A 26,345-nucleotide genomic window follows, 5' to 3' on the forward strand; every position below is an offset into this window, starting at 1 on the left:
GGAGAGTTGATAAGATGAAAAGTTTTTGATTCCACCTTGTCTAAAAGAGCAGTGTGAGTGGAACCCCCATTGATGTGAAGCATATTCCAAACATAGACAGATAATGCCCCTGCACAGAGTTAGCAGTTGGGGGAGGGGGATGAGAAAAACTGGCCGAGACAACTTAGAATGCCTAATTTCATAGAAGCTGTTTTGGCTAGAGATGAGGTATTAGGTTTTCAATTTAGATTATAAGTAAAGGACAGACCAAATATGTTAAGTGTAGAAGAGGGGGACAACTGAGTGTCATTGATGAAAAGGGATAGTTATCTGTAAGGTTGAGTCAAGTTGACAGATGGAGGAATTGAATTTTTGAGGCAGTGAACAATATTAAGTTTGCTCTACCCAGTCAGAAATTTGCTCATTGCTTGTTCCTTTTCCAGGTGATCAGTGTGTGTTGGTGCATTTGATTGTATGTATGCAGATAATATGTAACTCTTTATTTATTTACATATTTACTAATTTCTTTCATATAATTATTTAATTTTCTTTCATATATGATACACATTTTGATTTGTGGTTGACTTTTTTAGCTATATGAGGTGCAACCCCAAAGTTCCCATACTGTTCATCAAAGCAATTTGGCCTTATCTTATGTTTTAATCACAACTGGCCTCTTTTATGGCCCCTTGAGAGTCAGTACAATGAGAAATACTTTTTTCCACTGTTGGAAGCACCTTTGATACTCTCTGTTTAGCAGTTCTGGTGTTTCAGCTTGAATTTCCATGACATCATTAAATCAGAAGCTCCTCAGTTTTCAAAACTGAAAAAGTCACAGGGGGCTAGGTCATAAGAATAGGGGAGGTGGGGACCACTGTCAGTGTTCCTTGCTAAGAACTGCTTGACAGGTAACATAATGTTGGATGATGCATTGCAGATGCTGTTCTGTGGGTTGTCTTGATGTGTCTACATTGCTGTTTACATTGTGAAATGCTTCAGGATCTCAATGTAAAAGTACTGGTTCACCCTCTGACCTGCAGGGAAGAACTCTACATGAATCATTTCCTCTGTCAAAAAACAGATTAGGAGACTTGTCTTGTTTTCCTTGATTGGGATGAACTTGAATTTCTCCCTTAGGATGATTGCTGCTTGGGTTTTGAGTCAATCTTTGATCAGCTTTCATCATTGATGATCTTGGAAGAAGGTTTTGACATGCTCCTCTGCACATGGCTGATGCTGCCTCTGGTCTTGTGTCAACATGTTGGCAGCAGTCTGTCTCATGTTGAGCTCCTCCATAATGTATTAGCACAATCTGAATGAATAGCTAACTGCAAATATTATTTGTCCTCTAAACCTCATGGATGACTTGACACACCTTTTCAAGATTTTTCTTTGCTCTGTTGGTTGATAGAGAGCTTAACATTGTTCATCTGCAAATGATGCTTGCACATGAACCACTAAAATGCTCAAGTTTTTCATATTGCACCATTACCAAATACCTAGTCTTTTGGGTCTTGCTATTAAAAGTTTTTTTATTTATTTATTTTATTTATTTATTTATTTATTTATTTATTTATTTTTTTTATAGATGTGCTGCTCCTTTGCCATTTGAGAAAACAACCACTTTAAAAGAAAATACAAGTGACAAACACTAATTTAACAAAGAAATTGTCTATGAAACAAAGTGTATCAGCCTGTCACTTTGTCAGTTAGCATGCTGTGCAAGGATACAGTTGTTTAGCTCTCCTTAGTGTCCCAAGTCTGTGTTGTTATTTGTTCGTGTTTCACATGGACAGTTCAGAAACTTTTGAATCACACCTTGTATAAAACTATTGTCATAAAATAGACATTAAATGGTGCTCTCTCTTCTTTTCATGGTTAAGTGACAAAAACCCAATGCATTTTGATGCCATTGTGTGCTGCATGGGTGTGCGTTACAAGAACTACTGTTCCAACATCTGCCGCACCTTCATGGTCAATCCACCTGACAAGATGCAGAAGGAGTATGACCTGCTCCTAGACCTGTTTGATGCTCTTGTAAATAAATTAAAGGTAAGTTTTTTTTTTAGTTTTTTTTTTAATGTTATGCATGTATGATATATACTTTTTTCAAGTATATAACTCTGTTTTCTAGGACATGTGTTTTCATTTTTATATTAAGGGAAAGAACATATTATAAGAATAACTTAAATTTGTATATACGGACAGGATGGAGTAAAGCTCTGTGATGTGTATGAGGAGGTGGTCACTCATTTGAAGCAGAGAAAGTCAGACTTGGTGGACAAATTGACTAAAGCTGTAGGGTAAGTATGATGCTGTTGGTATAGTTTTAATTTCATTTATGTCTAAGTGTACTCACTGTGCCATAAGCTCCAGACATAAACAGAAACACTATGGTCCAGCTTTATAACACATCCACTTATTGTTATTATGAAATGTCCTCATTATGCACCATGATTTTCACTTCTTTTGAAGCCTTAGTTAGAGTGAAATAAGGGTCACAAATGAAAAATTGGAAGAGAAATTTTCTGCTCAACGCAAGTCACACACACACACACACACACACACACACACACACACACACACACACACACACACACACACACACACACACACACACACACACACACACACACACACACACACATTGCAGGGCCTCATGAATGGACTGATAATGCAGTGTGAAATCACTCCCACTGATGGAATTACTACTTGGTTTACTTGCTCCATTTCTATACTAATGTATTGTTCAATGCCTCAAAAACTCAATTCCTTCATCTATCAACGTGACACAACTCTAGAGTGAACATCCTTGGTCTGTCCTTTATGGTCTGTCCTTTACTTATAATCTAAACAGAAAACTTCATCTCTTATCTCTTGCTAAAATGGCTTCTATGAAGTTATGCGTTCTGAGTTGTCTCTGCCAGTTTTTCTCATCCACCCAACTGCTAACTGTACAGGGACCTTATCTGCCCATGTATGGAGTATGCTTCACATGTATGGGGATTTCTACTCATACTGATATTTTAGACAGGGTGGAATCAAAAGCTTTCTGTATTATCAGCTCCTCTCCTTTAACTGACTGTCTTCAACCTCTTTCTCATGGCTGCAATGTTGCATCTCTTCCTATCTTCTATCACTATTTTCTTGCTAACTGCTCTTCTGGTCTTGCTAATTGCATGCTTCCCCTCCTTCTGTGGCCTCACTGCACAAGAGTTTCTTCTTTCTCTCATCCCTGTTCTGTCCACCTCTTTAATGCAGGAGTTAACCAGTATTCTCAGTTATTCATCTCTTTATTTGGTAAACTCTGAAACTCTCTGCCTGCTTCTGTATTTCCTCCTTTCTATGACGAACTTTTTCAAGGGGGAGGTTTCAAGACACTTATCCTTCAATTTTAGATTATTCTCCTGATGTCTCTTGAGACTGGTGCCCAAGTGGGATTTTTTTTCTTTCTGATTTTGTGTCCCTTGGCCAGTGACCCTCTTACGTAAAAGAAAAAGAAAATAAATAAATAAATAAGAAGCAGATAAGATGACTGAACATCATGGACTTTTATTACTTGACTTTTTGACTTTTCTCATGGTCTCACTTTTCTCACTCCTAGGTTTGGCACTGGCATTGAATTTCGTGAATCTGCCCTTCTCATTGGCCCAAAGAATACTACGGTGGCCAAGAAAGGTCAGGTCTTCAATGTCAACCTAGGTTTCTCAGATCTGATCAACCCTGATGCCAGTGGCAGTAGTAAGAAATATGCTCTCTTCATTGGAGACACTGTAGTGGTGAATGAGGTAAGCAGGCAGACACATAAGGAGAACTTTAAAATTGTACTGTACTGTCACAGTTACTTATGTGAGGATCATTTAAAGTTTATAAAATAAATATAAGTGTAATATATGAAGTGTTTGAATGTTAGAGAAGGTAGAGTGTGTGTGTAGAAATATTATGTTATAGAAATTCAGTTGAATAGGTATTTTTAAATAGTTTACTGAATTCTTTGAAGTTATCCATTTAATTCCTCTGTATTGAACTGGATTGCTGTGATTTTATGTTTAGAAAATTGCTTGTTGTGTGTGTGTATATGATATATATATATATATATATATATATATATATATATATATATATATATATATATATATATATATATATATATATATATGTGTGTGTGTGTGTGTGTGTGTGTGTGTGTGTGTGTGTGTGTGTGTGTGTGTGTGTGTGTGTATTATACATATATAAAAGGTTATACTTGCTTATCTACCTTTGTTAGTATTGTCTTTTGCTTCTAATATACATGTTTTGCCTCTTAGGACCAAGCTGCCACGGTACTGACAGCCACTAGTAAAAAGAAGTTGAGGAATGTAGGAGTTTTTTTGAAGGTAAGTCTTCGGTTATGACATTTTCTGTTAGTATTGTATATTTCCAAGTATGTGATATTGTTAAAGTTATATTTTGTATTTTATGTCTTGCATTGATTCTTATCAGTTATAGATTTAAGTACAGTAAACCCTCAGTATATCAAATCCCTTTAAAGCGAATTTTACATTTATTGAACATAATACAGACTATCTGTATGATTTATTGAACAAAGGTTGGTAAATGAGGTAGAGTGTTTAGTCAGCAGTGGTAGTGGTGGAGGAGTAAGTGAAAGTGGGTGGGTGGGAGGGAGACTGCGGGTGGTGGTTGTAGTGAGCACACACAGCACCCACACACACTGCCCCTGCCTCAGTCTCATAGCAGCAGTTGAAGTGTAAGATTGTTGCTCTTGTATGTATGCATGTATGCCTAATATGTATGTAATTTTGTTCACTTGTTTGTTTTTTAATGTATTCTTGTTTACTTGAGCACAGTACAGACATTTTTCCATTAGATTTGTTGTTTTATTTATACCAAAATAAAGTATATGCTATATAATTTATATCCAGTGCATGAGTTAGCAAAATTTAAAATTTTTGAGGTTCTTTTTGTATACCAAACATCCCCCTCATATACCAAACAAAATTTGGTGTAGGAGGAGGAATTGAACTGCTTATTTTTTTTATTTATTTATTATTTATTTTATTTTATTTTATTTTATTTTATTTTATTTTATTTTATTTTATTTCATTTTTGCCTTTATCATCAGTGGTTTTCCTTCCAATTAGATCAATATACTGAGGGTTTACGTCTTATACATCTATTTTATCAACATTATGCAGAGTCTCCCTGATTTACGAACATTTGAGTTAAAAACTTCCGCAGACACAAACAAGAGGCCTGTTTCAGGATTGGTCTCGAGTTACGAGTATCTGTAGCATCAAGATCAAGATCACACTGCTGCATCATGTTGAATGTGAGGACAAAAGGCACACTGAAAGAGTGCCAGGCTGTGTGGTATGAGTTGCTGAGGAGCTCTTGTGATGCAAGTGATATGTGGTGTGGCTGGGAGTGATATGGATTTTTGAGTGACTGAGTGTGGTATGGGGTGTTGTGTGGTTGTTAAGTTTTTTTTTTTTTTTTTTTTTTTTTTTTTTTTTTTTTTTTTTTTTTTTTAAGCAAGAGGGTTACTTGGCAAGGGCAACAAAATTGAGAGAGAAAAAAAAAAGGCCTGCTTAAAAGGCAGATCCCAAAGACTGATGAATAGACAAGTCATTTTCAAGTTCCTTGAAACCTTCTTGAAAGAGCTCAAGTCATAGGAAGGAGGAATTACAGAAGCAGACAGGGAGCTCCAGAGTTTACCAGAGTAAGGAATGAATGATTGAGAATACTGGTTAACTCTTGCATTAGAGAGGTGGACAGAATAGGAATGAGAGAAAGAAGAAAGCCTTATACAGCAAGGCCATAGGAGGAGGGGAGTTATGCAGTTAGCAAGATCAGAAGAACAGTTAACATGAAAATAGCAGCAGAAGATAACAAGAGATGCATCATTGCAGCAATGAGAGAGAGACTGAAGACAGTCAGTAAGAGAAAATGAGTTGATAAGATGAAAAGCTAATTTCACCCTGTCCAAAAGTGTGGTATGAGTGGAACACCCTACTAATACATGTGAAGAAGACTCCATATATGGACAGATAAGGCCTCTGTATAGTTAGCAGCTAGAAGGGGAGGGGGGTGAGAAAAACTGGTGGAGATGACTCAGAATGCTTAACTTCATAGAAGTTTTAGCTAGAGATGAGATGTGAAGTTTCCAGTTTAGATTATAAGTAAAAGACAGACTGAGGATGTTCATTGTAGAAGAGAGGGGCAGTTGAGTGTCACTGAAGAAGAGGGGATAGTTATCTGGAAGGTTGTGTAGAGTTGATAGATGGAGGATTTGAGTTTTTGAGGCATTGAACAATACTAAGTTTGCTCTGCCCTTATCAGAAAGTTTAGACAGATGAAAAATCAGGCATTTTGGGACGTCCCTCAATGAACTGTTTACTTCTTGAAGGATTGGATGTATATGAAAAGATGTGAAAAGTGCACGGTGGTATCATCAGTGAAGAAGTAGATAGTACAAGAAATTTGGTTTTGGAGATCATTGATGAATGATTGGAAGAGAGTGAGTGCTAGGACAACCCTGAGGAACTTCGCTGTTAATAGACTTAAGAACAGTGACTGTCTTATCACAGCAGCAAAAGAATGGTCAGAAAGGAAATTTGAGGTGAAGTTACAGAGAGAAGGATAGAAGCTGTAGGAGGGTAGTTTAGAAATCAAAGCTTTGTGCCAGACTATCAAAAGCTCTCTAAAAATTCTCCATGATGTGGCTGTGTGCTATGTGTGACATGGTTGAGCATTTTGTGGTGTGGTGTGGAGGATAAGATGTGGGTTGTGATGTGGCTAAATGTGATGTTGGTTGTAGTGTGGCTAGGTACGGTGTGGCTTTATATGGTGTGATACGATTTATTGTGTGGCCTGTTGTGATGAGTGCTGTGATATAACTGTATGGCTGAAACTGGCTCAGAAGAAATCCCAAGTAACAAGAAGATCAAGATGGTGTACCATGTTGTTTATGTTTTGTTGCACAGCTAGGTCAGGGAAGATGATAAAATGTATTAAAAGATTATTAAAACAAGATTGGAAAAAATGGACAAAGAAATCAGAAACAAAAAACAGAAGCAGTACAAGAATAACAAGAAATGGATGACCTAGGAAGCATTATGAAATTAAATAGGTCACGAGAAGAAAACCGCCTTCTCATGCTGAATGTATGGACTAAATACACGTTCACACAGTGCTAGGCTATGTGGCCAGCATAAATAAGGTTTTTTCAGCATTTCAGATATTCCTAGTCTTGTAATCCTTGAGTTTAGTGCTAAGACTTTTGAAGAAAGCAAGCACAAAACTCATGAGGGTGCTCCACATCCAAAATAATTTGCAAATTAATAACATATAAACTTACAAATGTCTGTCTGGAACTAACTTGTTTGTAACTTTGGAAACACCTGTACATAGTTGCTACATAATATACTCATGTTTTCATTTTGACAGGATGATGATGAAGGAGATGAGGAGGAGGAAACCAAAGAAGATACATCAGAACTTCTTGGCCGGGGCAAACGAACAGCCATTCTGGACTCCAAGCTTAGGGTGAGATTTTTCAGGCTCAGAACTTGTTACTTTAGAATAGATGTTGGGAAGAATTCCCTAGGGAATGGGATGAAACCTGGGAGATTGGAGCAAAAGAGAAGAGGAGACTAAATGTAATATGGGGAGTAGTGCATAAAGATCAAGCTGTTGCCTTAGACATATCAAAAGTCTGGCACAAAGCTTTAATTAAAATTCCAAACTACTCTCCTACAGCTTTTGTATATTTTTTTTTTTCCTGTAACTTTATCTTAAGTTTACTTTCTGACCACTCTATTGCTTCTGATGTCTCCTAAGCCTATTAGCCCTTAAACAGCAGGGTAGATTGGAACTTGAAGGTCTCCACATATGGGGTAAAATAGTTTTCAGTATCAGAAGATATTACGTGTCTACTTATTCCTGCATGATATTTTTGTAATAGTGATAATGAAAATAAACTTCTATTTTCTGTGTGTGAGCTAAGGCAAAATCTACCGTCAGAAAATGAAGAAAAGATTTTTGGGCATGGTGACATGCCATGCTGTGGGAAGACTCTGTGCAGTAGGGAGACATTCCTGGTGAAGGAAGGTTTATTTATATTATTATTGTTGTTGTATCCACATACACACGAGCTGTCCTAACATGTCTTGCTTTCCTCGAAATACCATTCTTCTTGTTTTTCAAACAGGAGAGCAGGTTAATGACTTAACCTGCTCTTGTGCCCGCGCTCTTGAATCTTCCGAGTTTTCCACCATCTGGCTACGACTACAGAGTCACTTTCAAACTAAATTTATCTGTGCTGTATACCTCTCACCTAACTCCTCTGACTATAAGAAGGCGTACATTCCTCACTCCTTTTCTCAACCTAAACCTTCCAAACCCTGGTTTAACACAGCTTGTTCTCGTGCTATACATGATAAAGAGGTGGCCCACAAAAGGTATTTAAGCCTTCCATTACCAGAATCTCATGCACTTTATATTTCTGCCCGGAAAGGGCAGAAATATAAAGGTGGGAAAGGTGATACAGAGTTATTGGAGATATTTTTGGCTATATGCCAGAAGTCACAAGGGGAGTTAGATCTTGAAAGATTTTGACACTTTCTATTAATGAAGGAGTTTTTGGCTGGTTGGAGAACAGACTTGGCATGATTTCATGCAGAAATATAAAGTGAGTGAGATTTAAATGATGGAAGACTTATGTGCTCAGCACATAGAGACTTGTCTCTGACACAAAAGCAGTAGTCATTCCAAGGAAAATCATCATAATACCTCCTCAGGTCCCCCCAATTAGCAAAGGCAGAACACCAGTGGCACCTTCACTTTGGGGATCCTGAGGAGGGATTGGAGTAATAGAAATACAGATATGAGATTGTGATTGGAAGATTTCAACAGACAAGACAGGATGACAGCATAATTAGAAGGATTAAAGGTATTTCCAAGATGGTCAGGAATGTGAGTAGGGTGTTGCACAAGTCGCTCTAGGTTGTGGAGGATAGCAGAGTTAAAAGCCAGTTCACCAGGAAGGTCAGTAAAGGGAGGGTAAAACCAAAGCTGATGGTGAACATTGAAGTCTCCCACAAATGGAGGTCTCCACAAAAGGGAAATTAGAATGTGCTCCACTTTGGAAGTTAAGTAGTCAAAGAATTTCTTATAATCAGAGGAGTTGAGAGGTATACAGCACAGATAAATTTAGTTTGAGAGTGATTCTGTAGTCTGTAGTTGTAGCCAGATGGTGGAAAACTCGGAAGATTCAAGAGCATGGGCAAGAGAACAGGTTGTCATTGTGCACATAGATGCAACGTCCAGAAAGTAGGAGTGAACAGAATAGGGACTGTTGTCAGTTACCTCAGACATCTGTGTTTCAGTGAGGTAAAGAAATGAAGTTTACTAGAGGAGAGGTGGTGTTCTACAGGTTGAAAATTAGATCTAAGACTGCGAATGTTGCAGAAGGTAATGAAGAAAAAGTTGAGAGGGGTTTCAAGATACTTGGGATTGATACCAGAAGAGCAGTCTGACCTGGGGGCATTTGTGGTCCCCTCCCCAGATGGAAAATCCGAGACTGGTGTAGGAGTCACCATATAATTTTGAATTTTGAGTGAGGGTTTTGTATGTAATTAGGTGCATGTAGTTTTGTGTGAAGGAAGAGAGTTGCCTGTAGAGGGGAGGCTGTGACTACCCCCTTGTGTTGTTAGACACATTGAGGTCACAGCTGTGTTAATGGTAAGTTCACAGCACCCCCCTGAACCAGTCTTTTGCCTCTTCTGGGATGCCTATAAGTCAGTTTGTCCCAGTCCAATTTTTATGCTTGCTGGGAGGCCTTCAGTAAAACGCACTTTCTGAGCAGTGTGTGCCACCATGACGCAAAATTGGCGTTCACTGACTTTAACCAGTATTCTCAATCACTCATCCCATTTTCTGGTAAACTCTGGAACTCCCTCCTGCCTGCTTCTCCATTTCTTTCTTTCAGTGACTTGAACTCTCTCAAGAGAGAGGTTTGAAGACGCATCCTCATATTTTGGATGATTCTTTTGTTCTTTCTTTAGGGACTGGCAGGTTTGGACATTTTTGTTTATTATTTTTGCTACCTTAGGCCAGTGCCCCTCATATATTAAAATATAAAGTAAGAAATGAGAAATTGCAGAGGAAAACCTGGAAGCATTGGCTAACTGAGCAGAGAAGGAACTTTACAGTGACTTGGGCAGGTAACGAGGATAGAAGAGTATTTGGTGACAAGAATTAGTGGATGAGATGTGAGGGATGTATGGCAAAGAGGAAGACTTTAAATGGTATAGAACATAAGAACCTAAGGGAAGCTGGAAGAAGCTAGAAGGTTTATGCATGGCAGGCCCTATATGAAACATACTTAAATATGTCCATCTGTCATCCTCGTTCATAACCTAACCTAACCTAACACTAGCAACCTGATAAGAGTCTATTTTAGTCATACCACTCCATTTATGAACCAGAATTTTCCCTCCTTCCCTCCCCATTCCTCTCTCTCTCTCTCTCTCTCTCTCTCTCTCTCTCTCTCTCTCTCTCTCTCTCTCTCTCTCTCTCTCTCTCTCTCTCTCTCTCTCTCTCTCTCTCTCTCTCTCTCTCTCTCTCTCTCTCTCTCTCTCTCTCTCTCTCTCTCTCTCTCTCTCTCTCTCAATTGTCTACAGCAAGGAACTGTGCCAGAGGCACATAAATATAGTAGATACCATTGATACAACAGCAAGGCTCTATGAAATGAGAGAGCATTGTGGATAGTTTCAAGAGTGAGGGAACTGAAGCATACATCTATGAAGCATGTAGACAAAAGCAAATGGAAATGTTTCTTTCTTGACAGTCTGAACAGTCAACTGAGGAGAAGAGGCGACAGCATCAGAAAGAACTGGCTGTGTCCACCAATGAGGCTGCCAAAGAGCGGCTTGCCCTCCTTAAAGGGAAAAAGGAAAATCAGAAGGTGCGCAAATCCACTGTCTCCTACAAATCTGCTAATGTCCTGCCAAGGGAACCTGAGATTTCAGATCTCAAAATATATGTTGGTGAGTAAATTGTGTATTGCAATATTGGGATTAGTTAATAAGAAATTGATGTAATTAAGCTACTGAATGAGAAACTTATGGAAATTTCTTTTTCATAGTCTGTCTTCTTTCCTTAATTCAATCTTTTTGGTTTGATCCCTTAATTGTTTGTATGTTTTTGCTTTAGAATTTCTTATTCTTTCTAGTAGTAGTTTTACTTTCCCAAACTTTTCACAGCATTGATTCTGCAAATTTCTTTCCAGACCGAAAATATGAGACTGTGATTCTGCCAATCTATGGGCTACCAGTGCCTTTCCACATTTCCATGATCAAGAACATTTCCCAGAGTGTGGAAGGAGACTACACTTACCTCCGTATCAACTTCTTTCACCCTGGCTCGAACATTGGCAAGAGTGATGGTGCTTTCCCCAACCCTGATGCAGTCTTTCTGAAAGAAATGTGAGTCTGGTACAACCATGGAATGGAAGCTTTAACCTATACAGGGCTGAGCTTAATCATTATTTTTTATCTTTTTAAAATTTTTGTTAAAATCACTGTTCAAAGACATCGATTTCTTTATCCCCTTCCTTTCTTTCCTTTCTGCCTTCCTGCTGCTGTCCAGTCTTTCTCTTAATAATTTTTCCTTTTTTGCATTTTTCCTTAAAGGGGCTGTCCGGTTTGACAGGTTTTCACCATTCTATTTATTTGTTTTACAGAAAGTTTTGCACAGTGGTAGGGCATAGCATTTATAACACTAGTATACCTTTATATCTTTTTTTATATTTTTGAAAATTTTTGAAAAATGGGGAGTTTGGTAAACTAGTGAGTGTCACCAGGAGGCAGCACCTAACATGTCCCCCTATCATGCAGGAGCAATATCAAATATGCCTACAGTTTCATTCTATATACATAAAGATGCAATGAGCTTATATAATGTATTTTTCTACACAATTCCTTCTAAGTAATAAGACAGATAAAATCAAACTATTTTCATAAACAAAAGTTGATTTTGTAGTGAATTGGCATTTAGATTTAGATCAACTTCTTAGTATATGGAAATAACAATTTTAATTGAAAATAGGCAACTTGAGTGTCCTGGCAAGAGTAGTGCTGTATATCTAACCAAAACAAACATCTGACTGGCCAGCCTTGGTTAAAGTTAACAAACATAGTTGGACAACCAGTTAATTCCTGCTGCAGCATCCATGCCACTACATGCAGAGCGATCCTGAGAGATGTTTGTTTTGGTGTTTGTTTACTTTGCCATGTTACTGGCTTCTTGAAAGAGATCCTAAAATCACCACAAAAATAATATCCATATATCACGATGTTACTCAGTATATTATGTCATACTATATAGTACAGTTTTATTTTTTATCTTTTTCATTGTCCAAATCAGTAGACTTTAAACTTGTAATATGCTGTATTTAAAATATTGGTAACAGTATTACTAAATAATCATGACAAATATTTGTTTTGATCAACTTCTCTCAAAATGATCCATACAAGATATTTAAAAGTTGATGCAGAATTTCAAAAATTTCATAATGATAAATGTTCTGTGCATCTGTATGGACATAGGATTTACAATAACAATATTTTAGCTCATGTCACATGCAGTACATGCAGTAGTGATGACATCTGGTGGATTAGTTCCAAAAACTCCCCATTGAAATTGTTTTCAAAATCTTAAAATTAAAAAAAAATTGTATTTTCATATGATATTCTGTCACATGTGTTGGTATACTATTAATATTTAACGGAATGCATTTGAAATTTGGATTCATATTGAATTTGAGAAAAAATTTTTCAGAACTTTTAACTCTCAGCAAATTTTTTGACTTCATGAAGATTTTTTCAGATATATATATATATATATATATATATATATATATATATATATATATATATATATATATATATATAATAGTTGATTTAGACTTATAATTGCATACATTTGTAGATTTTACTCCATTCTAACAATCCTGAAGGTTTGATGGGAATCTATGAAGAAATGGCCGAGTTTTAGACATTTACATTACCAAAAATGTTTTGAGATATGGACTCCTTAATATTTCCATTATTCCTCATTCTTTTATTAGACATCACTTCACTTTATTTTTACATTGTCTGTGTTGCTACATACATCATTCCTTCATATTTGAATGTTAGAAAAGTACTTTGAAAAGTGATATTATTTGCTTGAGTGGCTCTTAGTTCCTACCCCACACCCATCTGTGGCATGGTATTCAATTTTTGACTATCGCTTTGGACCCTTTTCTGGGACTGGCATCTCAGTGGGCTTTTTTTTTTTTTTTTTTTTTTTTTTTTTTTTTTTTGTCAGTGCCCTTGTCAGTGCCCTTTCTACTTAAAAAAAAAAAAGACCCTTATAATAACCTAGGTGTTTCAGAGCTGCTGCACTTCTCATTATTGCCAGGTTTCCCCTCAGAAGGCACCACTTTCATATTCATCTTTTTATGCCTGGCCATCCTCAGAAATGTGGCAAATAGGACAAGATAGTCACATGATGCCTCCAAGAAAGTGACACATGTCCTCTCAGCTAAAGTTGGCAAGCCACTGAGACTAAGAGTGAGATACTGAGCTGAGAGGACCACTCACTCTCGTCTTAAGTGTTAATATTTCGTGTTCACCCAAAAAATCAAAAGATTTTGCTGTTTTTTTTTTTTTTTTTTTTTTTTTTTTTTTTTTGGGAAAGAAAGACACATGCTTCTGTTGTAAGCAAAAGCATGTGGCTGAGCACAGGACCTTTAAATGGGACTTAAATGGAAAATATTTCAAGTTTTGCCTTAAATCTTTATGAAATAATAAGGAATGCTTATGCCTAATAGTTATATATTTTTCACAATAGATCATATTTTTCATATTTTTTAGTCTCGCAATTGGGCATCCTCCTTAGAATCATTGTTCATAGACATCCTGATTTTTGCATCCCCTTCCTTTCTATCCCTTCTGCCTTTGTGCTACTGTCAAGAGTCTTTCTTCTGTGGCATTAATCCCATAGGGTGAGGGAATCCACTCTCTCTCTCTCTCTCTCTCTCTCTCTCTCTCTCTCTCTCTCTCTCTCTCTCTCTCTCTCTCTCTCTCTCTCTCTCTCTCACTCTCACATAAAAACAAAAAAGGAGACTGCAAAAAGTCAGCTGGCCTACACTGGTGTACAAATCATTATAAACCTGTCAGCTTAACTTTAATTGTTGGTAAAAATAATGGAGTCAGTAATAGTGAGGAACATTAGAGAGTATTGAGACGAGCATAACTCGATAAAGTAGTAGGGGGAGAAACATTAGGGAGTATTTAGACGAGCATAACTCAATAAAATCAGTCACAGCATGGCTTCATGAAGGGGAAGTTTTGCTTTAGAAATTTCTTGAGTTTTTACAGTAAAATTTAAGAGGCAGAAGATAATGGTGATAGTTATGACATCCTGTACCTGGATTTCAGTAAAGCATTTGACAGTGTATCCCATCAGAGGCTTCTGAGAAAGGTTAGGATGCACAGGATAGATGGGAATGTATTTCGCTGGATAAAATAATTTTTAGGCAGCAGGCGACAAAGTTTAATAAATGGCTCTAAATCCAAGTGGGATCAAGTAATTAATGGGGTGGCTCAGGGATCAGTTTTAGGCCCATTGTTGTTTTAAATATATATTAAGTGCTGGGATAGTGCAGATTAGTAATGGTGGTAAATTTGACACAGATGACACAGAGATTTGTAAGTTAACCCTTTTCTGGTGGCAGGGCAGATTTTTTCATTTATGTATTTTTATTTTTTTGTTTATGCAGAAGGGACACTGGCCAAGGGTAACAAAAAAAAAATAAATAAGAAAATAAATAAAAAAAAAAAGTCCCACTGAGATACTGGTCCCTGAATAGGGTCTAGTGGCAGTGAACAAAAACTAAAGGATGAGTGTCTTCCAAAATCTCCAACTTGGAGGAGTTCAAGTCATAGGAAGGTGGAAATACAGAAGCAGGCAAGGAGCTCCAGAGTTTACCAGAGAAAGGGATGAATGATTGAGAATACTGGTTGACTCTTTCATTAGAGAGATGGACAATAGGGGTGAGAGAAAGAAGAAAGTCTTGTACAGTGTGGCTACGGGTGGAGGGGAGGCATGCAGTCAGCAAGATCAGAAGAGCAGTTAGCATGAAAATAGTAATAGAATAGAAAATAGTAAGAGATGCAACATTGCAGTGATGAGAAAGAGAGTGAAGACAGTCAGTTAGAGGAGAGGAGTTGATGAGACGAAAAGCTTTTGATTTCACCCTGTCTAGAAGAGTGGTGAGTAGAATCCTCTCAGACATCTGAAGCATACTCCATACATGGATGAATAAGGCCCCTGTGCATGCAGAGCTAGCAGCTAGGGGATAAGAAAAACTGGCGGAGATGACTCAGAATGTCTAACTTTGTAGAAGCTGTTTTAGTTAGAGACAAGATGTGAAGTTTCTAATTTAGATTATAAGTAAAGGACAGACTGAGGATGTTCAGTGTAGAAGAGGGGAACAGTTGAGTGTCATTGAAGATGTGGGGATAGTTGGAAGGTTGTGTCGAGTTGTTAGATGGAGGAATTGAGTTTTTGAGGCAATTAACAATACTAAATCTGCTCTGCCCAAGTCAGAAATTTTAAAGGGATTGGAAGCCAGGGATTCTGTAGCTTCCCTGCATGAACTGTTTGCTTCCTGAAGGGTTGACATCTATGAAAAGACTTGAAAAATTGCAGGATGGTATCATCATCATAGGAGTGGATAGGACAAGAAGTTTGGTTTAGTAGATCATTGATTAATAGGAAGAGAGTGGGTGACAGAACAGAACCCTGAGGAACACCACTGTTAATACATTTAGAACTGTGACTGTCTATCACAGCAGCAATAGAATGGTCAGAAAGGAAACTTGAGATGAAGTTACAAAGAGAAGGAAAAAAGCTGTAGGAGGGTAGTTTTTAAATCAAAGCTTTGTGCCAGACTTTATCAAAAGCTTTTTGATATGTCTAAGGCAACAGCTAAAGTTTCACCAAAATCTCTAAAAGAGGATGACCAAGACTTATTAAGGAATGTCAAATCACCACCAGTAGATTGGCCTTGATGGAACCCATATTGGTGATCAGATAGTAGGTTATGAAGTGATAGATGTTTAAGGATCTTCTTGTTGAGGATAGACTGAAAAACATTAGATAGGCAGAAAATTAAAGCAATAGGACAGTAGTTTGAGGCATTTGAACAGTCAACCTTTTTAGGAACAGGGTGAATGTAGGCAGACTTCCAGCAAGAAGGAAAGGTAAATGTTGACAGACATAGTTGAAAGAGTTTGACTTGGTAATGTGGAAGCACGGAGGCACAGTTTCAGAGAACAGTAGGAGGGATCCCATCAGGTCCATAAGCCTTCCAAGTGTTTAGGCCAGCATGGGCATGGAAAACATCATTGCAAAGAATTTTAATATGCATGAAGTAATCAGAGGGTGGAGGAGAGGGAGGAAGCCCTGAATAATCCAAGGTAAAGTTTGAGCAGAGTTCAGAGAAGGAGCAGTTATTGGAGATGTTTTTGGCTAGATGCCAGAAGTCATGAGGGGAGTTAGATCTTGAAAGATTTTGACACTTCCTATTAATGAAGGAGTTTTTGGCTACCTGGAGAACAGACTTGGCATGATTCTGGACAGAAATATAAAGCATATGAGATTCAGGTGATGGAAGGCTCAAGTACCTTGTATGGGCCACCTCTCTGTCATGTATAGCATGGGAACAGGCTGTATTAAACCAAGGTTTGGAAGGTTTAGGTCAAGAAAAGAGTGAGGAATGTATGCTTCCATGCCAGACATTATCACCTCTGCCATGTGCTTAGCACACAAAGATGGGTCTCCGACATGGAAGCAGTAGTCATTCCAAGGAAAATCAGCAAAATACCTCCTCAGGTCCTCCCAACTAGCAGAGGCAAAACACCAGAGGCACCTCCACTTAGGGGGATCCTGAGGAGGGACTGGAGTGATAGGACAAAATACAGATAGATTATGATTGGAGTATCCCAATGGAAAAGATAGGGTAACAGCATAAGCAGAAGGATTAGAGGTTAGGAAAAGGTCAGTAAGGTTAGGCATATCTCTAAGATGGTCAGGAATACAAGTAGGGTGTTGCATAAGTTGCTTTAGGTCATGGAGGATAGCAAAGTTAAAGGCTAGTTCACCAGGATGGTCAGTGAAGGGAGAAGGAAGCCAAAGCTGGTGGTGAACATTGAAATCTCTAAGAACGGAGATTTCCACAAAAGGGAAGAGAGTCAGAATTTGCTCCACTTTAGAAGTTAAGTAGTTAAAGAATTTCTTGTAGTCAGAGGAGCTAGGTGAGAGGTATACAGCACAGATAAATTTAGTTTGAGAGTGACTCTATAGTTGTAGCCAGATGGTGGAAAACTTGTGAGATTCAAGAGTGTGGGCATGAAAGTAGGTTAAGTTGTTGTGCACATAGATGCAACATCCAGCTTTGAATTGATAATGAGTGTCAATTGCCTCAGATACCTGTGTTTTAGTGAGGAAAAGATGAGGTTGTGTTCTATAGATTGAAAATTAGATCAAAGACTGCAAATGTTGCAGAAGTTAATGAAGAAAAGTTGAGGGGGGGTGTTAAGACACTTAGGGTTGATCCCAGAAAAGTATTCTGACCTGGGGTCTTCTCCCCAGATGGGGACTTCAAGGCTGGTGAAGGAGTTGCCATGATAATTTTGAATTTTGAGTGAAGGGTGTGTGTGTAATTAGGTGCTTGTAGTTTTGTGTGAAGGAAGAGAGTTGTCTTTAGAGGGTAGGCTGTGACAGCCCACTTGTGTTGTGAGACACAAAGGGAAACATTCAGTGAGGTCGCAGCTGGGTTTAATGATAAGTTCATATCACCCCCAGACCCAGTGCTTCAGACCTCACTGGTAGTAATTATTGTTTTGGCAGGTGCCTACTGCCTTCTGATGTATGTAATAGTAAAAAAAAAATTGTCTTTAAATAAACTCTGTAGACTTTGAGCCATTCAACTATACATAGTTTCCCCGCAATTGAACGTTCCAGATATATGTCTTTATAGACTCTGTTGCAAATTTGAATTTGTTGCAATTTGTTGAATTTGTTGCAAATGAATATTATATATATATATATATATATATATATATATTGTGAGCTGGAGATTTTGTGAAGCATCTGTCTTGGCTGTGGGGTGTCTGTCATAAGCTGCTAAGGCAGTGTAGACTTTTAGACATCCTTACTTATAAAAAAAAAAAAAAATTCAGTACACTCACCTGAAGATACTACAACTTGATTGATAATGATGATGATGATGATGATGGTTAGGTGTGCAATACTGAACAATGTAGGTGATGACATTGCATAAGAGAAGATTATATCCGACAGCCTGATACATGTAGGTGGCGCAAGATAAAGATTTTGATTATGTTTAGGAAATTGATTGTACTGCACATTGTCTATCCATAATTTTGCACCATTTTCGTTCATCCATCTTTTTGCATGAAAACATACAAAAGCACCTGATGGGAATTTTATTTCAGGTTTAGTTTTGTGCTTGAAGATGAAGAAGGTATTTTATTTATTGTACTGGTATATCACCATCTCAGTTATCTGGTGCTCACTGACCTAAACTTTACCACAGATGGTTTTCATAGTTTGGGTGTCATTTTATGACACCATTATCAGCTAAAAACCATTAAACTTCAACTGAAATTTGGTGTTGTCTTATCTGCCAAAATATACAGTAAGTTGAATCAAGGGTATAGAGCTTCATCTCTATGAATTACAAGTGTATTTTTTTTTATTAATTTCTTAATTTTTAGGCTGAAAAATGCTTATTTTACCACAGAAATAATTAGAATAAAAAAAAAATATAAATACCTATCGGCCACAGAAACTTGTGATATACTGAGGAGATATATATTTACATATATTAGCCAGAAAAATCCATGATGTACTGAGGGCGTGATAGGTGAACCCACTATAGACGAGTGATTACAGTGTGAAAATCCGTTTGAAGACTGACTAAGCAAATATATAACTGGAGAGTACATTTGATATACAGGTGTGAGATAGACAAGCAATAGCTTTGAGGCTAATAATGGCATTCCAGTGTGTGACATTTTTAAGTGATATCACTGAAAAGCTTTTGTATAACATGCACATTGAAACAACTTTTTTCTAATGTGTGCCTTTCATTAATTTCAATGTTAAATGAAAAAAATATATAACTAGTCAAGTCCTTACTACTTTTAATCTGTAACACACACACACACACACACACACACACACAGAGAGAGAGAGAGAGAGAGAGAGAGAGAGAGAGAGAGAGAGAGAGAGAGAGAGAGAGAGAGAGAGAGAGAAGTGATGGAAGATGATGGAAATAGGAGTGCCAGAAACAGTAAGGTGTGGAATTAGAGTTGATAGAAACAAGAAAGGAGGTGAGTGTGAAAGGTAATTGGGGAGTTGGAGTGGTTGAATATGAGTGAATAACTTTGGAAAGCCAAAAGAAATGTTGAGGCCTTATCCAATTCCATTGTACTGGTTTTCCTTTCTGTAGAGGTACTCTTATTAAATTTTGTAGGGAAATGCTACATATCATAAAAATCCACTGTTGGTTTCATATTTAGGGTAAAGAAACTTTTAATAAAAAAAATAATTAGATTTGGGTACTTCATTCTTCTCTAGTTTGGTGCTTTGTGGCTTTATTAATCTTTTTCATATGTTGGCTTTTTCATAGCTGATGTTTATTTCAAGTCCTCTAGAAACTGGTAAATTGCTTGGTGTTCATCAAATGAGCATTAGAATGGCCACTCATGCCAAAAAAAAAAAAAAGAAAAAAGAAAAAAAAATACACTCAAAGTTTGGCAAACTTTCGACAACCACAACTTTCTTATTATATATGTTATGGCAATGATCTTGGTGTCAAAATGACTGGTAGACGATCAAAATCATGTGCTCAAAAAATCTTTGAGATCATATTATTCACTACCTAATTTTTGGATATTTTTAGCAAATTGTGTCAAGGTTTTGGAAGTTCACTGAACTTTGAGTGGATCTTTTCTCTGAATACTGCACAATGATGATAATTTATGAATTTTGGAACATGAAAACACAACAATATTAACAATAGCATAAAGTAGAAAAATGGTGAAGAAACTGGGTGATAGCTTAAGGGCTGCTCATTTAATCACACTCCATTACCATTATCCCATAGAAAAGGCATCTGTTGGGGCTCATTGCACCATTCATATCACCATGAAATGACAGTCCTGCAAGCTCTCCCTCTTGCACAACATGTTGTACACCATTGTCAGACATTTTTTTTAGGAAAGTTTGGTGATTATAGCACTAATACACATGTACACAGCAGAAAACCTGGGAGTGTCCTTTGTGTGTCTCAACCAAGACATCAATACAAAAAGAAACTAATGGTGGGTGAATACAAGTGGCTTCCTATTTGTTGAGAGCATCACATAGAGGGGACGGCTCTGATTGGCTGATGTCCTCTCTGCACTGGAGTGAGCCCTGATCTTACATGGAAATTGCCTGAGAAAATTTTCCAAATTATAACAGCTACTCATCCTGGATGGGAAGCCCTTCTGTCATGAAATATTGCTCAGCAGCATCTTACACCTCCATTGATGGTTGACTAAACATCAAAATTATTCTCTACTTGCATAGATATTCATCACTCCTGGGCAAAAATCAATGCCTCAATAGAGTGCTATGCACAGTTATCTTGGTTTTGGTTGGGGTGGCATGAGTGGCTCTTCTAATGCGAGATATCTTATATACTTCCCTGATATATAACATTCATCTATATGTTTTTATCATTATCTCTTAACAGAACTTACCGAAGCACCAACACAAAGGAGCCAGGAGAACTGTCTGCACCATCCTCCAACTTGAACACAGCCTTCAGGCTCATCAAAGAAGTACAGAAGAAATTCAAGACAAGGGAGGCTGAAGAGAAGGAAAAGGAGGACTTGGTGAAACAGGATACATTGGTTATATCAAATAACAAGTCAAACCCTAAGCTAAAGGACCTGTATATTCGCCCCAACATTGTTCAGAAGAGGATCAATGGTACCTTGGAGGCACACACCAATGGCTTCAGGTGAGTAGTGAATAGAGCTTAATTTTTCTTAATATTTTTAAGGTTGTACATTTTAGAGTAAAACATGTTTTGATATTTGACTACTATATATATATATATATATATATATATATATATATATATATATATATATATATATATATATATATATATATATATATATATATAATGAGGTAGTTCTTGTTGAAATGAGACAAGTGACACATACAAGAAAACAAAACAGCCTCTGCATTAATTTGGGTGATCATTGTTTTTTATGTGGATTCCTTTGCCATAAAAGAACCCTAGAACACAGGTTGGGCTGTGATGCTATCATATATCTATTTATTTTATTTATTTATGTATTTATTTATTTATTTCTTTATTTATTTATTTATTTATTTATTTATCTGTTTTTTTTTTTTTTTTTTTTTTTTTTTTTTTTTTTTTTTTTTTTGCCTTACTCATCCCAATTTGTAACCAATGTTAAGCATGAAAGAAAATCCAATATGGTTACTTGTTTTCAGTCTTCAAAATAATACTAATAATAATATATTCTCTTGTTGTTTTCTTATAATTTTTTTGCATCAAAATAAGGAAAGAATGAACATCATTTTCCTCATCAAATTATTCAAGTCACTTTTTCAAATTTAATGTATTATTGACTCATATTAACTTTTATTCTAAGCACATATGATTACTTTATTAATTTTGTAGGAACTAAGCATGATCATAAAACAATCTTGGTGACAGACCTTCATCATCATCATCATCATCATCATCATCATCATCATCATCAATGTGTTCAAAATCATAAGCTTAAACTTCATGACTGTTGTCTGCTTTGGCGTTATTACCAAGGATGCCATTCTAGTACATGTGGTTAAGGGGATAGGTTGTTTGTACTTCCTTGGGACAGCAGATATACTGGGAAGATCAAAGCCACTGAGTGGCCATCCCCTTATAAATAACATTGTCAACCTCATTTTCATTGGCAGAGTAGTTTGTATCACAACTATATCCTTTTTCATGGCTAAAGATACCCAGGAGTGTAACTTTAATATATAAATCTTCCTTTGTTTAAGGATATCCCGAAGGATCCTTGAAGTCTTCTTTGGCACCTTAGGATGAGGAGGTAGTAGCCACCTGCCAAAATGATAAACATTCCCATTGAGGTCTAAAGCACTGGATCAGGGGGCACTGTGAACCTCTCCTTGTGTCTCACAACACAAGATGGCAGTCACAGCCTGCTCTCTAAAGACAACTCTCTTCCTTCACACAAAACTACAAGCATCTATTTACACACACACCCTTCACTCAGAATTCAAAATTATCATAGCAACTCCTGCACCAGCCTTGGAGTCCCCAAATGGGGTAGGGGACCACAAATGTTCCCAAATCGGACTGCTCTTCTGGTACTGAACCTAAGTGTCTTGACACCATTCCACCTCAACTTTTTCATTAACTTCTGCAGCATTCATGGTCTTAGATCTAATTTTCAGTCTGCACCTCTCCTCTACTAAACCTCTTCTTTTCCTCACTGAAACACAGGTGTCTGAGGGAACTGACAGTAGCCCTTTTTCTGTTTGCTCCTACTTTCTCTGTTTTCATTTTCAATCCAAAGCTGGATGTTGAGTCTATGTATGCAACAACTTAACCTGCTCTCATGCCCATGCTCTTGAATCTTCTGAGTTTTCCACCTTCTGGCTACAACTGCAGAATCACTTTCAAACAAAATTTATCTGTACTGTATATCTTTCACCTAACTCCTCTGACTATAAGAAACTCTTTGACTACTTAGCTTCCAAAGTGGAGCACATTCTGACTCTCTTCCCTTTTGCAGAGATCTCCATTCTTGGAGACTTCAGTGTTCACCACCAGCTTTGGCTTTCCCCTCCCTTCACTGACCATCCTGGTGAATAAGCCTTTAACTTTGCTATCCTCCACAACCTAGAGCAGTTGGTGCAACACCCTACTTATATCCCTCACCATCTTGAAGATACTCCCAAGATTCTTGACCTTTTCCTAACCTCTAATCCATCTGCTTATGCTGTTACCCTATCTTCTCTGTTTTGCTCCTCCAATCACAATCTCATATCTGTATCTTGTCGTATCACTCCAATCCCTCCTTAGGATCCCCCTAAGTGGAGGTGCCTCTGGTATTTTGCCTCTGCTTGTTGGGGGACCTGAGGAGGTATTTTGCTGATTTTCCTGTGAATGACTACTGCTTCCATGTTAGAGACCTGTTTCTGTGTGCTGAGTGCATAACAGAAGTGATAATGTCTGGCATGGAGGCATACATTCCTCACTGTTTTTCTTGACCTAAACTTTCCAAACCTTGGTTTAACACACTTGATAAAGAGGTGGCCCACAAAAGGTACTTGAGCCTTCCATCACCAGAATCTCATGCACTTTATATTTCTGCCTGGAACCATGCCAAGTCTGTTCCCCAACTAGCTCAAAACTCCATTAATAGAAAGTGTCAAATTTTTCAAGATCTAACTCCCCTTGTGACTTCTGGCACCTAGCCAAAAACATCTCCAGTAACCTTGCTTCTTCACCTTTCCCTCCTTTACTTCAACCTGATGGCACCACTGCCATCTCATCTATTTCTAAAGCTGAATTCTTTGCTCAGACCTTTGCTTAAAACTCTACCTTGGATGATTCAAGACTTGTTGCTCTCTCTCTCTCTCTCTCTCTCTCTCTCTCTCTCTCTCTCTCTCTCTCTCTCTCTCTCTCTCTCTCTCTCTCTCTCTCTCTCTCTCTCTCTCTCTCTCTCTCTCTCTCTCTCTCTCTCTCTCTCCTCCACCCTCTGACTACTTCATGCTACCTATTAAAATCCTTTGCTGTGATGTTTACCATGTCCTTGCTGGCCCAAGCCCTCAGAAGGCTTATGGAACTAATGGGATCCTTCCTATTGTTCTCTGAAATTGTGTTTCTTTACTTGCTTCTTGCTTATTCAAACTCTTTCAACTCTGTCTATCAACATCTACCTTTCCTTTTTTTGCTGAAAGTTTACCTATATTCAGCCTGTTCCTAAAAAGGATAACCATTCTAATCCCTCAAACTACTATCCTATTGCTTTAATGTAATCCCTCTCTAAAGTTTTTTAATCTATCCTCAATAGGAAGATTCTAAAACATTTATCATTTCACAACCTTCTATCTTATTATCAGTATGGGTTCCATCAAGGCCACCCTACTGGTGATCTGGCTTTCCTTACTGAGTCTTGGTCATCCTCTTTTTTATAGATTTTGGTGAAACTTTTGCTGTTGCCCTAGACATATCAAAAGCTTTTGATAGAGTCTGTCACAAAGCTTTGATTTCCAAACTACCCTCCTACAGCTTCTTTCCTTCTCTCTGTAACTTCATCTCAACTCTTTTTTCTGACTGTTGTATTGCTGCTGTGGTAGATGGTCACTGTTCTCCTAAATCTATTACCAGTGGTGTTCCTCAGGGTTCTGTCCTGTTACCCACTCTCTTCCTATTATTCATCAATGATCTAAACCAAACTTCTTGTCCTGTCCATTCCAATGCTGATGATACCATCCTGCACTTTTCCATGTATTTTCATAGATCTCCATCCCTTCAGGAAGTTAATAGTTCATTCAAGGAAGCCATAGAATGTCTGACTTATTATCTCTCTAAAATTTCTGATTGGGACAGAGCAAACCTAGTATTGTTCAGTGCATCAAAAACTCAATTCCTCTATCAGCTTGATACAACCTTCCAGACAACTCTCCCCTCTTCTTCAGTGACACTCAGCTGTCCCCCTTTTTCTACACTGATCATCCTCAGTCTGCCCTTTACTTATACTCTAAACTGGAAACTTCACATATCATCTCCAGCTAAAACAGCTTCTATGAAGTTAGGCGTTCTGGGTCATCTCCGCCAGTTTTTCTCACTCCAGCCAGCTGCAAACTCCATACAGGGGCCTTATTCACCCATGTATGTACTATGCTTCACATGTATGGGGGGTTCCACTCATACTGCTATTTTAAACGGGGTGGAATCAAAAGCTTTTTATCTTATCAACTCATCTCCTCTAACTGAATGAGACTGTCTTCAGCCTCTTTCTCATCACTGCAGTGTTGCATCTCTTGCTATCTTCTACCAGTTCTTGTAACTGATCTTTTGATCTTACTAACTGCATGCCTCCCCGCTTCCTTACTGCATAAAACTTTCTTCTTTCTGTCATCTGTATTCTGACCACCTCTCCAATGCAAGAGTTAACCATTATTCTCAGTCATTCATCCTTTTTTCTGATAAACTCTGGAACTCCCTGCCTGCTTCACTATTTCTTCCTTCCTATGACTTGAACTCTTAAGAAGGAGGTTTCAAGACACATATATCCTTCAATTTTCGATGATTCTTTTGACATCTCTTTTAGGACTGGCACCTCAGTGGGATTTTTTTTTTTTTTTTCCTCTTTCTTTCTTTCTCCCCTCTCCCCTCCCTCCCCCCCTTGGCCAGTTATCCTTTATGTAAATAAAAAAATGGCAATTGAAGGAAAAGAACCCAATGTTTCTGGGTAAATTGAGTACAAGAGCTGTGTAACTTAAAGTGCCCACATCACAAAAAATGCTTTGTCCAGTGTTCCACTAATTGCTCACCTGTATAAATTTTGTCATGCTCAAGAATTAATAAAATTTGTGGGTTTCTGCTTACAGATACACAAGTGTACGAGGTGACAAGGTGGATATCCTTTATAACAACATTAAGAATGCATTCTTCCAACCTTGTGAGGGGAGAAATGATCATTCTCCTACATTTCCATTTAAGGGTGAGTGTTATTAGGCATTTTCTTTGGTCACTTACAAGCACTTCAGAACTGAGCAGTTTTGCAATGGATTTCTTATGCACAGGTCTATAAAGGGCCTCAGAAACTTGTGACCCAGTGTTTTAGTATACTTTGTGAGCTAAATCTCCAAGGGAATGACATTATTTGAAAAAAAATGGATGGGCAACAGGGTGGAATAGAACAGCCACTCATGAGCAGCAGTTCAAACATTATAGGTGAAAACAGGCTGATGTGTATACACAGTTTCAAATAGAATTTTAAGCATGCAAAATTATCTTCATACAAGTCGCTCATGCATGAAGATCATTTTAACCCCTTCAATATGATGACTCCTATGTAGGCATCATGAAACACCATTGAAATATATGATGATGCCTACATAGGCATCATGGTTGATTCTATTTTTGTTGTTTTGGAGCAGTCCTGTGTCCTGATTTG

The 26,345-nt window shown here is 37.7% G+C and overlaps 1 protein-coding gene across 1 annotated transcript in view; it reads left to right on the forward strand.

Moving 5' to 3' along the window:
* Positions 1-26,345, forward strand: part of LOC135089176 (FACT complex subunit spt16-like) — a 129,286-nt gene that overhangs the window by 42,092 nt on the left and 60,849 nt on the right. The window contains 10 exon segments of the mRNA XM_063984488.1: positions 1,863-2,031; positions 2,188-2,282; positions 3,584-3,767; positions 4,287-4,355; positions 7,426-7,524; positions 10,829-11,027; positions 11,270-11,465; positions 20,858-21,127; positions 25,777-25,852; positions 25,854-25,889. Coding sequence (XP_063840558.1) covers positions 1,863-2,031; positions 2,188-2,282; positions 3,584-3,767; positions 4,287-4,355; positions 7,426-7,524; positions 10,829-11,027; positions 11,270-11,465; positions 20,858-21,127; positions 25,777-25,852; positions 25,854-25,889 — 1,393 coding nt within the window.

The sequence above is a fragment of the Scylla paramamosain genome, chromosome 32, assembly GCF_035594125.1.
Source record: "Scylla paramamosain isolate STU-SP2022 chromosome 32, ASM3559412v1, whole genome shotgun sequence".
NCBI classification, from domain to species: Eukaryota; Metazoa; Arthropoda; class Malacostraca; order Decapoda; family Portunidae; genus Scylla; species Scylla paramamosain.